The sequence below is a fragment of the Schistocerca serialis genome, chromosome 5, assembly GCF_023864345.2.
Source record: "Schistocerca serialis cubense isolate TAMUIC-IGC-003099 chromosome 5, iqSchSeri2.2, whole genome shotgun sequence".
Classification (NCBI taxonomy): Eukaryota; Metazoa; Arthropoda; class Insecta; order Orthoptera; family Acrididae; genus Schistocerca; species Schistocerca serialis.
Window position 1 is genome coordinate 414,599,137 of NC_064642.1, and position 14,257 is coordinate 414,613,393.

At 39.3% G+C, this 14,257-nt stretch overlaps 1 protein-coding gene across 1 annotated transcript in view; it reads left to right on the forward strand.

Moving 5' to 3' along the window:
- LOC126481262 (paraplegin) overlaps window positions 1–14,257 on the forward strand; it is a 91,710-nt gene that overhangs the window by 50,295 nt on the left and 27,158 nt on the right. The window contains exons 7-8 of the mRNA XM_050104882.1: window positions 823–1,045; window positions 1,129–1,291. Coding sequence (XP_049960839.1) covers window positions 823–1,045; window positions 1,129–1,291 — 386 coding nt within the window. The remainder of the gene's footprint in view (window positions 1–822; window positions 1,046–1,128; window positions 1,292–14,257) is intronic.

A 14,257-nucleotide genomic window follows, 5' to 3' on the forward strand; every position in this document is an offset into this window, starting at 1 on the left:
GAATGGGAACCAGGTCGTCTGGTAATGTTGGGAGAAAACCTTCAAAAGAAAAGACTGTTTCCAGTTGCCAGTGGAGGTTTTATTTCTCCAAAAGCCTATACCATTGGGTACACTGAAATCAAACTATCTATAACAATAGGAGGCTGCCACAGTTAAATTGAGAAGCATTGCCCCCCCCCCCCCCCAAAGGGAAGAACTAGCAATATTCTTTTTAAGCAGACACCAGCTGCAGAGCCCCATAATTCAGTCCCATAGCTAAGAAAGGGGTAAATTGTTTGGTAGTAAACTTTCTATTGTTTGGGTAGGAACTACCTCCTTGAGCTGGCTAAGGAGACATAAGCTACTACTGACTTTTTCTGTGTTCAAAATTAATGTGGTTTGTCCATTGCAGATTTTCACCAACATACACACCTATAAATTTACAGCTGCCCATCCCTTAGGAGTTTTGAACAGCCATGTTGGTAGAGTAGAGAAGATTGAGAATATTTCATGGAAATGAACAAAGTGATCCAGTTGCTAGTGTGGTCACAGCAGCAAAATTAGTTTTTAGTGACAAAAAAAACCTCTAAAATAGTGTCTCTCTTCTCTTGGGATCTGTTACTCTAAGGGACGTGACCTGTATGCTGCCTTTCTAAACATTTCCTTTTGCTGACTCTGAATTAAGCTCAGATTCTGAAAACTTAATAGCTTGTTATATTGTTGTTAATCTAGCCCTGTTGCCTTAATTTTTTGCTATTTCTGAGCTAGCTGCTTCTATGAGTACCAATATCTATATATATTTTGCTCACAAATAGATTTTATGTATACATTTAACTATTTCAGAGATCTCTTCAAAGAAGCAAGAAAACGTTCTCCTTGCATTATATATATAGATGAAATAGATGCAATTGGACGAAAAAGAAGTGCAGGAGTAGGCCAGTTTGATGGAGGAGTTGGTGAAGGAGAACAGACTCTGAATCAGCTGTTAGTGGAAATGGATGGAATGGCATCGAAGGAAGGTGTCATCATGCTTGCATCAACTAATAGGGCTGATGTGTTAGATAAGGTGAACTATATTTCATTTGCAATTTTTTTTGCCAAATTGTCTTTCCCCATTTCTCTAATCATGGATTAATCTTTTATTATTAGGCATTACTTCGACCTGGTAGATTTGATCGTCATATCCTAATTGACTTACCAACATTTGAAGAGCGGAAAGAGATTTTTGAGCAACATCTCAAGAGCATATGTCTATCAGAGCCTCCTGAGGTATACTCTAAAAGACTTGCATATTTAACACCTGGATTTAGTGGTGAGTTAATTGTTATAAAGATTTGTTTCTCCCGTTACAATTGTCCCCTGTTTAATATATCATTATGTCTTTTTGCCAGCACTTCAAACAAATACAGAAAATAACATCTCAAAAATGTTCCTAAATGATTTATTATTTGATGTTTGTACAGTCATTTAAGTATGTACAAGATTTACAAAGTAAAGGTAACTATCTTGAATAGATGTGATGTGACATGTATAGCATTCACATATCTTTTCAGTAATGTATTCATCAATAATAAATGTGACAAGAATTCACCACAGACCTTTTCAGCATAATATTGTAGTTTCTGAAAATACCTGCTGAATTCCTTACTTTCTGGTGCCCTTTGTCCAGCCAGTGCTGGGTCGATACTGGTATAGTTCTTCTCCAAGTTTGCAAAGAATCTTGTATAGGCTATTATTACGATGTGGTCACCACTCCCAAAGGCATTCTAAAGCTTCTGCCAGGTCCACCACCCCTTCCCCCTCCAGGGAGGAATCCATTTACCCTTCCACCTGCATCTAGTGTAATCACATGGTCTTATGTTGCATCTTTTTTGCAGTGTTTGCACATTGGGTATATGAGATGAAACATGCAAACCAGCTCAGTATTTATCTAGGTGGATGTGGAAACTGCCAAAAAACCACATCTAGGCTGGCTGGCATGCCTCCCCATATCCCAGAAGTGGGCAGTTTAATGCACTCTGGTATCTTGGCATGCATCTGCCTGAATATTCCACAAAATTTTGTAATTACCAGGCAGTAGCAGTTCTTGTCAACTGGAGAATTGCATTTTGTACCTGTTCACTGTTGGGAACTGTAAATAATCATTTTGCTTCTAGACATTCAGGTCATTTCACAACTCTGTGACAAACGGGCAAGAGAAGTTGACAGTGTGCGCAAAGTACACATACTTTTTACACTTTGACCGAATATTTTCAGTGGCTGGTATGGGTTCGATCCAGCAGACATTTACATTTGTGAAAATTAAAAATATTAAAAAATTAGAACACTAATAAAGAATTAACTACCTGATTCCAGTTTTGGAAGATACATGGAACAGTGAGATATCAATAAGTGAAAGTTTCTTGCAGATTAAAACTGTGTGCCGGACCAAGACTCAAATCTGGAACCTGGTACCTTGGTCCAGCTTATAGTTTTAAACTGCCAGGAAGTTTCACATTAGTTCAAACTCCACTGCAGAGTGAAAATTCATTCTGGATTTCAATAAGTGATTATGATTCCAGGAGAGATGGTGTCAACATAGGCATGTGCCCTTTCTTTAGTGGCCCAAAATGTCTGTGTTATGTCAAGCTCTTTGGTTGTAAAACATACAGGAATGCACCTGGGTGACATCTTAAACAAATGCCATTAATGACAGGGTGTGAACCTATTGAAATATTGGCAATTGTTGACAGTGTCACCCACTGCACTCCCATAAGTTATTTGAAGATTGAATATGCTGGGCAAAACTCGGGTCTCATATAAATCTTCATTTGTACTCTGCAACCATCATAAAGTTGCTGGTAGCACCAGAATCATTTCTCCCCTCTTCTTGACATCCAGAAGCTGTCAGTAGAGTTTTATACCATCAGATGGTAAGATAAACTGATGCATATGTAATATGGGGAAAGATATGTGGTGAGATTGAATACTTTCATGTGACAGAACTCAGTATGTCCCTCTCAAAGGGGAGGCATCATTAGGAGGGCAGCTGTCATCTTCGTACCTCAAGGTAATGTGGTAGGGCCACTGCTGTTCTTGATATTTATAAATGACATAGCAGATAAAGTCTGTACCCATATGAGGCTGTTTGCAGATGACACTCTTGTGTTCAGGGATGTGACTTGTTAGAAACACAGCAAAATGCAGAGACACATGAAAGTGATAAATATGTTTGCAAAGGCTGCCAGGCAACCCTCATCATAAATAAATAAATATAATGTAATGTGTACAGTAATTATATGAAAGGATCCATTATTGTTTGCCTCCACAGTCAGTGATCAGTCACTGAAATCACCATCAATTATCAAGGAGTCCACATACCTTTTCTGACAAGTAGATGGTCTGTGGGAAGAAGATTCAGTACTTTCCTGTGCAGACCCAAAGTTCTCTAATTTTTCTGTCCTTTCCATTATGCAAGATGCATGTCAGAGGAAAAGGGCTGGATATTTTTCTCATTGACATCAAAATGTGCAATATCAGCAGTTCATACTAGATAGAATGATCAATAACCTGAAAACTGATTTGTCTCACTGTGACTTTTCAACTTGTACAGAGCATGCTATTATGAAATTGATTTTTCAGTGGGGACATGAGTAGAACGGGATTGATGCAGCAGTGTGTGGATACTACATATACCCACCATCTTGGCCATGTGGCTGTAGTGATGGTTCAAATGGTTCTGAGCACTATGGGACTTAACATCAGAGATCATCAGTCCCCTAGAAATTAGAACTACTTAAACCTAATTAACCTAAGGACGTCACACACATCCATGCCCGAGGCAGGATTCGAACCTGCGACCATAGCGTTCGCGTGTTTCCAGACTGAAGCGCCTTGAACCGCTCATCCATAGCGGCCAGCGGCTGTAGTGAACCATCAAGTTATAGCTGTGGTATTGGCTGAACACTGAAGTGCTGCAACAGGTGTGGACCTGTCTGCATCAAAGGTTTAATAGTACCTGCTATGATTTCGACTGGGGGCATGGATATTATTGCATTACTTCTGTTGTCTGGAAACCACAAACTGTATTTGGGTACACAAGTTGTGCCAATGTAGAACCAACTGGGAAAATGAATGTTCCCGAATGAGACATGCTTCAAACTATGCTATAGTGATGGAATGATGTTACCTGTAAATGTACTTAGATTTGAGTAGGATGACTTCTCATACTTATGAATTTCTGCACCTAAAATATTCTTGTGTTATGGCCGTATTGCTGCAGGTGCATTGGACCTCCTCGATGCTGCAGTCATGCACAATGCTGGAACTGAAATGCTTCAAGATATACGGAACTTTTATAAATAAATTTGAAGTGTGCAGTAATCACATGAGATGAAGTACCTATTTAAGCTTTTGTGCACATTCCAGGCATCATCGTCTCAGGTTTGAGTAACACGGCAAGCCCAGAATAAATGCCCATAGTGTATCAATACTGCAAGAGATACACACAGAAATAGATAAAATCTGTACAAGATTCTTGTAACAAGCTGTCAAACTGACATATGCTGTCTTATGTGATGTTCCCTATATTGTAAAGTTTTAAATAAAAGAACAAGTTATATTTTATGGAACAATCTCCAGGAGAAATCCCACAGGTACTTCATCTCCTGCGATTACTGCCCCACCTTGAAGTCCCTCTGTACACTCATTACAAGCAAAAATACATAACAAAACATCCAGACAGTTCCATGCTCGTAACTACTAAACCGGTATGTCACTTAAAGATTGCTTTCAGCGTTTGTCGGATTGATAGACGTAGGGTTCAGCGGCACTATAACTGTGTTATATGTTACATCACAATGGCCATATATGTGTTAGACATTAACACAGTGTCTCCAATCTGACAGCATGCTTTGTTGAGCAACAGACTGGAAAAACAGGAGATTTGATTGTTGAAGGTGCTATTGTATACACACAATTTTGACTTCATGTGTATTGATAGCAACCAGAACTGCAGCTGCTACAGAAGTGAGGTTTTACAGTCAGAGGTGGTACCTCTTCTGCAGGTAGCTCCCCATGCCATATTTCCACTGGATAATGCCCAACCATAAAAAATAAAGAGTGTGATAGACTTCTTCGAACAGCAATAGGTGCACCTGCTTATCTGGTTTTCCCATTCAGCTGACTTGCCTGGAATGTGACTGGCTTGCAGAGTGCTGTCTGTCAGAGTGTACTAAAAGGAAGTAGGAAAGTTTGTCAGGTACACCATTGGGAGGCTCTGGAGGAAAGCAGAAAAGTAGAGGAACAGAGAGGACTGGTGGATGCACAACAGAGACCAGTGCACAGGGAAGGTGAGGGGACTCGAACTAGGAGGAGGGGGTGGAAACTGTTGGGTGTAGGGTATGGGAACAGTAGGTTATCGTAGGTTGAGGTCAGCATAATTTTGGGAGTGCAGAATGTGTTGTAAGGATAACGCCTATCTGTGCAGTTCAGAATAGCTAGTGGTTGAGGGAAGGATCCAGATGGCCGGGGTGGTGAAGCAGCCATTGAAATCAACCATATTATGTTCAGCTGTGTCACAGTTAGGGCTGTGTGTTGTGTCACAGGATGATCCACTTAGCTCTTCACCACAATTTGGCAGTGACTATTCATCCTGATGGACAGCTGGTTCGCAGCCAAACAAATATAAAAAATTGTGCAATGATTCCAGCACACATGGCTGCTTTCACACATGGCCCAGCTGCTTATGGGGTAGGATAATCCTGTGACAGGACTGGAATAGGAGGTATTGGTTGGATGGTTTGGACAGGTCTTCCATATGGATATGATCCCTTTGTCAAGGTGCTGGGATTGGGAGTAGCATAGGAATGGACTAGGATGTTGTGGAGGTTGGGTGGGTGATGGAACACCATTTTAGGAGGGGTAGGAAGGATCTTGGTGAGGACATCCATCATTTCAGGGCATCGTGATAGATGAGTAAAGCCCTGCCGAAGGACGTTGTTCATTTGTTCTAGTCTGGGGTGGTAATGTGTGATGAAGGGGAGGGGGGAAAGGGGCTTCTGTGTATCACCACATACCTCCAATCCTCTCACAACCCCAGGAACCAACTAAAAAGGAGCATCATGTGTGGCCAAGGAATATGATGCATCCCAATAATTGAAATTTTCAGTTACACCTTTTCAGCATGCTGCCAGTTACACCTTTTTGGGATGATGCCAGAAGATACTTTGTCATCCCTAGCCCTTTGCAGCATTGCCTTCAACACAGATTTTTGAGTTACCATTATTTTTGTGATTTTGATTGATTTATGGAAAACAAATATTAAAATCATCAAGAGCATTCCGTGTTATGGAAAATAATACCATCACTACAGTGTGATGAGTTGTAAGCAGAGATATGTAAAGAAATGAAATTTAGAGGAAGATAACAGGTTATAATCTGAAGAGGACAACTGTTATCAGTACAGGCTTCTGACTAAGAACATTGCCAAATACCAACTACACTGTTTCTGCATATGTCATTGTCATCATCATCATCATCATCATCATCATCATCATGAGGGAGAGACGAACTGTATGACCCTTCTTATGGAACTTAAGTGTCTCTGAACTGTGCAAAATGACATAGTGGTGGAGGCTCAGTAACACTTGTGGTAGGACAGTGGTTCTAATCCCTTTCCATCAAACCAGACTTAGGTTTTTTTTTTTTTAAATAGCCCCTGGACTAGAAAATAATAACACAGTGCAAGTCTGTTCTTCTGTCATCAGGTAACAGATTTTTCAGTGATTCCCAGATGTTTGGCTAAATTTATCACCAGGAAAACAACATAAGTAAAAAGAAAATTAATAGTTTTTTGTCAGCAGATATTGCCGTTTTGAAGAGCTATCATTGTCAGCACAAACAAGTTGTGCTTTGACCACTGTAAGTTCATTTTTTGCAAAGCTAGCATTGTTTCCTCTGTATCTGACAAGGATATCAAAACTTCATAAATGATTCCACTACATCTTTGGTTGTATGAGATGCCATCACAAGGTTCTTATATGAGGATGCAATACACCCTTTTAAGCCTCTAATGAGAGATGGCATTCATCATGCCATCTGCTTGGGTATTGTCAACACCAGACTGGACCATTTCACTTGAATTAGTGGTAACTTTCATCCAAATCCTTTAACAAGCTAGAGAGAGAGTGCAATGTAAAGATTGTATGTCTCTGCTACTTGTCTTCCTTGTTTATAAAATCTTCCATGCTGTAATTTGTTTGCTCTTTATATGCTCTTCAAAGTTCACTTCTGTGAACTGCATTTTATTTTGAAACCAAAGCCAACTAATATGTGGTATTTTCAAACAAGCTTTGTCTGTGACAAGGCAATATATAGTGTGATCTGTACTTGTTTCATAAGTATATGCAACAGATTCTTTTGGAAAGATGTTGTTTTTCAGCTCAAAGAGGACTATTTCATGCATCAACATACAAAGAATTGTTATTAATAGATGCTTTTGAATAATGGTTTGCATGATAGCCAGTTGTTTGTTGCCAACATAGCTCACATGATTTTCTTCTGTAGCTTAAATACTTTGAGGTGGTTTGCATTTTCATACCCCAAAAAATTATGCCGTAGCCAAAAATGTATATAAAGTATGCATTATAAATAGTTTTCTTAACAGCTACTCCAGTTTTACATTATTTGGAACTCTCATTGCATAAGCAAAACAGTTTAATTGCTTCACTAAGCACTACATCATCATTCCATGACAAGTTTTTATTTATAACAACTCCAAGATACAAGGGGTGTTCAATAAGTACTTCAGTACATTTTTTCCTCAACCAGTTTTGGTTGAAAAAATGCAGAATTCGTTGTGAGGCAGCATGGAATATTCCCACTTCAGCCCCTTTAGTTTTATAAAGTTCCGATACATGGCAACTCTATATGTTGTCTTCCAAGCAGAGATCTGTTCATAGAGTTCCTTTTGCAGAAAACTGGAGTACCACAGATATTCGTAAGCATTTGTAGAATATCTGCATAGACCTGACAGTGAACAAAAGCATGGTGTGTCGTTGGGCAAGGCGCCTGTCATCATCACAACAAGGTCGTGCAAACTTGTCCAATCTCCAGCGTGCTGGCTGGCCACAAACAGCTGTGGCTCCTGCAGTGTAGGAACACGCAGACACTCTCATTCAAAGTGATGAACGTATCACAATCAAACTCCTCATTTCACAACAGTATGTCTCTATTGTTAGTCCACCAGTTGAGGTATGCAAAGGCGTGTGCCTGCTGGATTGCCCGCTACCTAACAGAAGACCATAAAGTACAACACAGGACCAGCTGTGCAGAATTGCATGTGCCTTAGGGGGCTGATTGTGACAATTTTTTGTCAAACATTATCATAGGTGATGAAACACAGATTCATCACATTAAACCAGAAGCAAAATGGCAATCAACAGAGTAATGCCACACCAACTCCACTCCACAAAAAAAAAAGTTCAAAGCCGCAACCTGAGCTGGTAAAGTCATGGTGGCAGTCTTCTGGGACTCTGAGGGGTTATTCTGTTTGATGTCCTCTCTCAATGCACAACTGTCAACTCAGAAGTGTATTCTGCTACCCCCAGGAAATTGAAAAACATGACTTCAATGTGTTCATCACCACAAAAATGTAAATGAACTGCTCCTTCTCCATGACAATGCAAGGCCTCACACAAAACTGTACACTCAGGAGCAGCTCACAAAACTTCATTGGACTGTTTTTCCTCATCCAATTTACAGTCCAGATCTCGCGTCTTCCAACTTCTGTTTGACCCAATAAAGGATGCACTCTGTGGGAAGTAGTATGTGGATGTCGGAGAGGTTATTGATGCAGCAAAATGTTGGCTCTGACATCATCAGTATAGTGGCACCATGCGGACATACAGGCCCTCCCAGTAAGGCGGAGGAAGGCCGTTGCATTGAAGGGAGATTATGTTGAAAAATGGTATTTTGTAGGCAGAAGAGTGGGGAATAATATGGGGTATTGCAATCCTGAATAAAACTAACATGCTTTAAGAAAAAGATATGTTGCAGTACTTATTAAAGCCCCTTGTGTTTATCAGAATCTGCAGTGATCAGTTCTTTGACCTCATAATTTAACTGTGATCTATATTCAACAGTTCGTTTGCTCTCAAATGTATAATCTGTATTTCTGTAAAGTTGTTTCATAGCACTGTTATTTAGCCAAACTTCAAGTTCTTGAAGAGTTTGCTTAGTATTCACTTGTAGTTCTGTTGTTGAGTCATATGCATACAGAATTATTTCTGAAGTTATCTACGTGGCACATTGTCTATGTAATCGAGGAACAATAACAGGCATATTATGGATTCCTGGGGTATGCCTGCTTGTATCTCCTTCCAACTAGAACAGGTGCTGTCACCATTTTGTGACATAACTATCCTCTGATTTCTACTTTTGACACAGAATGAGAATCAGCTTTAAGGTTTTCCATGGAAACCATAAACAGGCATTTTGTGAGCTTATGGTTTATCACATTAAATAGTTCAGTTAGGTCAGGAAAGATACTGTATACACACAATTTATCAAGTCATTTGCTGATTTCCACTGGACTCGCATTCGGTAGGACGATGGTTCAATCCCGTGTCCGGCCATCTTGATTTAGGTTTTCCGTGATTTCCCTAAATCGCTCCAGGCAAATGCCGGGATGGTTCCTTCGAAAGGGCATGGCTGACTTCCTTCCACGTCCTTTCCTAATCTGATGAGACCGATGACCTCGCTGTCTGGTCTCCTCCCCCAAAACAATCCAACCCAACCCATTTACTGATTTTGATGGTTGGTTCTGTAATAGCATGCAGAATACTTTGTCCCTTTCTAAATCCGTAGTGATTATTCAGAGTAATGTTATGAGTTTTGTTACACCTTTCTAATTGATCATGCAGCATTTGCTCAAATATTCTAAAAGAAGTTGATAACATTGATATTGGTCATCATGTCTGCCCCTCTTGTGGAGAGGTTAAATTTCTGCAAATTTCAGTGCATTGGGAAAGCAGTCTCATCAAATGACTGATTTATTCTCTGGCAGAGTTGGGGTGCAATACTTTGACATTCTGCTTTTGTTATTATTATTGTTATTATTATTATTATTATTATTATTATAAGGTCTTCACTGGTAACCCTGGGCATGGGTTCCGTGTTATACCCCACGGGATTGGGTTCCTGCCTGAACTCAGCCATCTTAGCACTCCGGCCTACTGAAGTGTAGGATGCCCACCCCCACGACATGGACGCGCCAGACAGGAATTACCTTAGTGGAGGAATGGGGAAGGGCACCCTACCTCCCTGGAGCCTGGTTAATGATTGTGTATGGTGCCACAATGATACCACAATCCAAGCAGTTAGAAGAAAAAATGGAGCATGGAGAAAGTGGTGGAAAACTAAAAATGAAGAAGACCATAAAAGATATATAGAGGAAAAGGAGTGCAAAGAAATAGTGGAAACAACAAAGAAAAAGGCATGGGAAGAGCTTACAAAAAAACTTGAAGATGTGAAGAGCAGTAAGAAAATGTTCTATAATATGATAAAAAATGAAAGGAAGGCTTCTGAAGTCCCAGTAAAGATGGAAACAGAGGACGGTACCATTATTGAAGATCCAGGGATTATAAAAGATTTCTGGAAAGAATATTTTAAGAAGCTGTTAAATGCTGAGGAGCAGGTACATGAGGAAACAACAAATAATGGAGAAATTGAGAGAAGTTGGGAAGCAGAATTAGGACAAATTACACGGGAAGAAATGGAAAAAGCTGTGAAGAAGATGAATGGGGGGGAAAGCCCCAGGACCTGATGAAGTATCAGTGGACATGATAAGAGCAGCAGGTCCAGCGGGAATGCAGTGGCTGTATAGAGTACTATCAAGCGTGTGGAGAAATAGTACAATACCTGACGACTGGAGAACAGGAGACATTGTTCCCATCTTCAAGAAAGGCAATAAAAGACTTTGTAAAAACTACAGAGGAATAACCCTTATGATTCATACAGCCAATATTCTTGAAAGAATTTTACTAAATCGAATAAGTGAAAAGATAGAAAAGGAGCTGAATGAAGAACAGCATGGGTTTAGAAAAGGAAGAAGCACGATCGACCTGATATTTTCTATCCGTCAACTGATGGAAAAAAGTTGGGAGTATAACAAAAGGGTGATAATGGTTTTTATAGACATAGAAAAGGCATATGACTCAGTTGACAGGGAAAGACTCTGGGAAGAAATGAAGAAGATGGATATAGAAGATGAATACATTAATGTTATAAAGACAATGTACAGAGGACACAATTGTAGAATTAGAACACCATTGGGGGACTATGAATACTTCGAAATAAGACAAGGACTTAAGCAAGGAAGTATTCTATGTGCTGCACTTTTTAATGTTGTGATGGAGGGAATGAATAGGGCAGTTAAAGATATAGTAAAAGAAAAAGACAAAAAAGATGATTTTTGCAGGTGATATGGTAATATGAGGTGATAGAGGTAGATGTACAGTTACAGCTTGACGCGTGGAAGGAAATAATGAAAAGTTATGGATTAAAAATAAATAAATATAAGAGTGAAGTAATGATATTTGGAAGAGAGAAAGGGATCAACGGAAATATTACCTTGAATGGAGAACCCCTCAAAGTGGTAGAAAGTTTCACTTATTTCGGGAGTGAAATATCTAGGAATGGAAGACTAACTAACGAAATTAATAGGAGGTTACAGAAGGGAGGCAATTTCTACCAAACAATAAAACACCTGATTTTGAATAATGAAGTTTCAGAAAGAACAAAACTCCTTATGTATAAGAATTATTACATCCCTATTGTCACCTATGGTGGAGAAACATGGACAGTGACAGAAAGGGACTGGAGTAGACTGCAAGCAGGAGAAATGAAATTTCTCAGAGCAGTTAAGGAAAAACAGGAATGGACAGGGTAAGGAATGTAGAGATTAGGAAGGACCTTAAACAAGAAAGTATGAGAGAAGAAATTGAAAGAAAGAGATTAAGATGGTATGGGCATGTTAAGAGGATGCATGGGCAGAGACTCCTCAAAATTATGGAAGAACTAAAGATGGATGGGAAAAGACCTAGAGGGCGCCCAAGAACACGGTGGAAAATGGGAGTGAGAATATCTGTAGAAAGGAGAGGTGTGACCAGGCAGCAAGTGGAGGAAGAAAAGTGGTGGGAGGACCGTGCCAAATGGAGAGGACTCATCAGCACCCAGACCCGGCAATAGCTGGAGCAGGATTCGGATATATAGATAGACCTCCAGTTTACAAATTTAAAACGTGTTAAGGATTTTGGAATGCTAGCCACCAAAAATTTGTGGTGCAGCATGTTGGGATTTATGTGAGGAGGAGAGAAGTCATCCATTTTATCTGAAGTTCTAAAGGACTGTAGAACCTCACTAATCCATCCCCTATACAACCAGGAGCATGGTCGGAACTCAAAACAGGTCGGATTATCTGAGAAACACTTGTATTGACCCATAACATCACACTACAGTACAGCACAATTTTAATGTTCATCTTGAAATACTGTCTGGAACATTGTTACGTGTTAAAACACTAATAAAATGAAAAGATAAACATTCACAGACTATGAAATCTTACATGAAAGTGTAATGCATAGTAGTACCTGTTCTATAAAATATATCTGTATTGTACAGTAAGACGTTATTACTGTGAGTGAAAGTTTAACATCTGTATACATCTTATTGAAGCACTGCAGTGACATGCAGCTGATTTGCGCATAACTTTTACAATATGAGAAATCACACAGTAAAAAATGTTCTGCTCTTAAGCAGAACAGAAAAAGTCTCTAATGTTCTTTTGCTTAGCATATGTCAACTTTGATTTTGCAACAGTGTTCTACCATTTCCTAATCCACAAAATATCTATTGGAGGCACACCCAGAGATTTGTTTGATTTATTGAATAGCTACATCAGATGCATTTTTAGCATCTGTGCTAAAGCCATAGGTTCATTGCCTTCGTTGTTGTCATCATCTTTCTCATTCTCATCATCTGTTTGAGTTACAGACCAGTGAGTTGGTCATCAGTTAATTCTGCTTCCATTGTGCAGTCAACATCAGCTATACTGATTCACTCACTCATGTTGTGGTGGGGCGGGTTTGGCGGGACTCGTTTCGCGATTTATTTAATGTCCACCAACCTCAGTATAGTATCCATTCACCACCCGTTGCTCTGCATTCGTAGGTACTATGTGGACGATGAGAAAAGCAGCGTTGAAGAAAACCACTGTCCATACTTATGATTACAAAGTCCGCGTGACTCCAGTAACAAGATAAACCTGTAAATATCTATTAATAACGGACAAAGTGGGTGCTTCCTCCCTTCATTGAAAATGTTTGTTTTTAGGTACTGATGTTTTATTATGGTCCTTTTCATTTATTGTGTCTCCAAGCCCACATTTACGTTGGTAGTAAATCTACTAATAGAAAAAAAACAATTTTTTCAGCCTTCAGTTGCAAGGTAATTTTTACTCGTTTACCTAGGTTTCGATTTCAGTAATGGAATCTTCTTCAGAACCTGTTTTCAGTATTTTATACACTATGCCCCTATATCTGTTAGCTGCTTTACTTGCCTCGGCAGGTACAAATTTACAAATCTTTAACATCATGCAGCGCGTCAGCAACTGTATATGTATAGAAAGTAAACAATTTTTTCAGCCTTCAGTTGCAAGGTAATTTTTACTCGTTTACCTAGGTTTCGATTCCAGTAATGGAATCTTCTTCAGAACCTGTTTTCAGTATTTTATACACTATGTCCATATATCTGTTAGCTGCATTAGCTGTTTATTTTCTATACATATACAGTTGCTGACGCGCTGCATGATGTTAAAGATTTGTAAATTTGTACCTGCCAAGGCAAGTAAAGCATCTAACAGATATATGGACATAGTGTATAAAATACTGAAAACAGGTTCTGAAGAAGATTCCATTACTGGAATTGAAACTTAGGTAAACGAGTAAAAATTACCTTGCAACTGAAGGCTGAAAAAATTGTTTATTTTCTATACATATACAGTTGCTGACATGCTGCGTGATGTTAAAGATTTGTAAATCATCTACAAATAGTTCGTGCAGCTTATATCACGCGTAAGACAGCCAGAAATGTGCTAAGTCCAACCTGAAATATTACAAGGTTCACACAGGAAGCACACTGTTACATATTGAGTTCACATTCTGTCCTTTTCAGTGGATTCTTCAAAAGAAGATGCTCGCCAAAATGTTCTGTACATGCATATGGAACACGCCACGCAGAA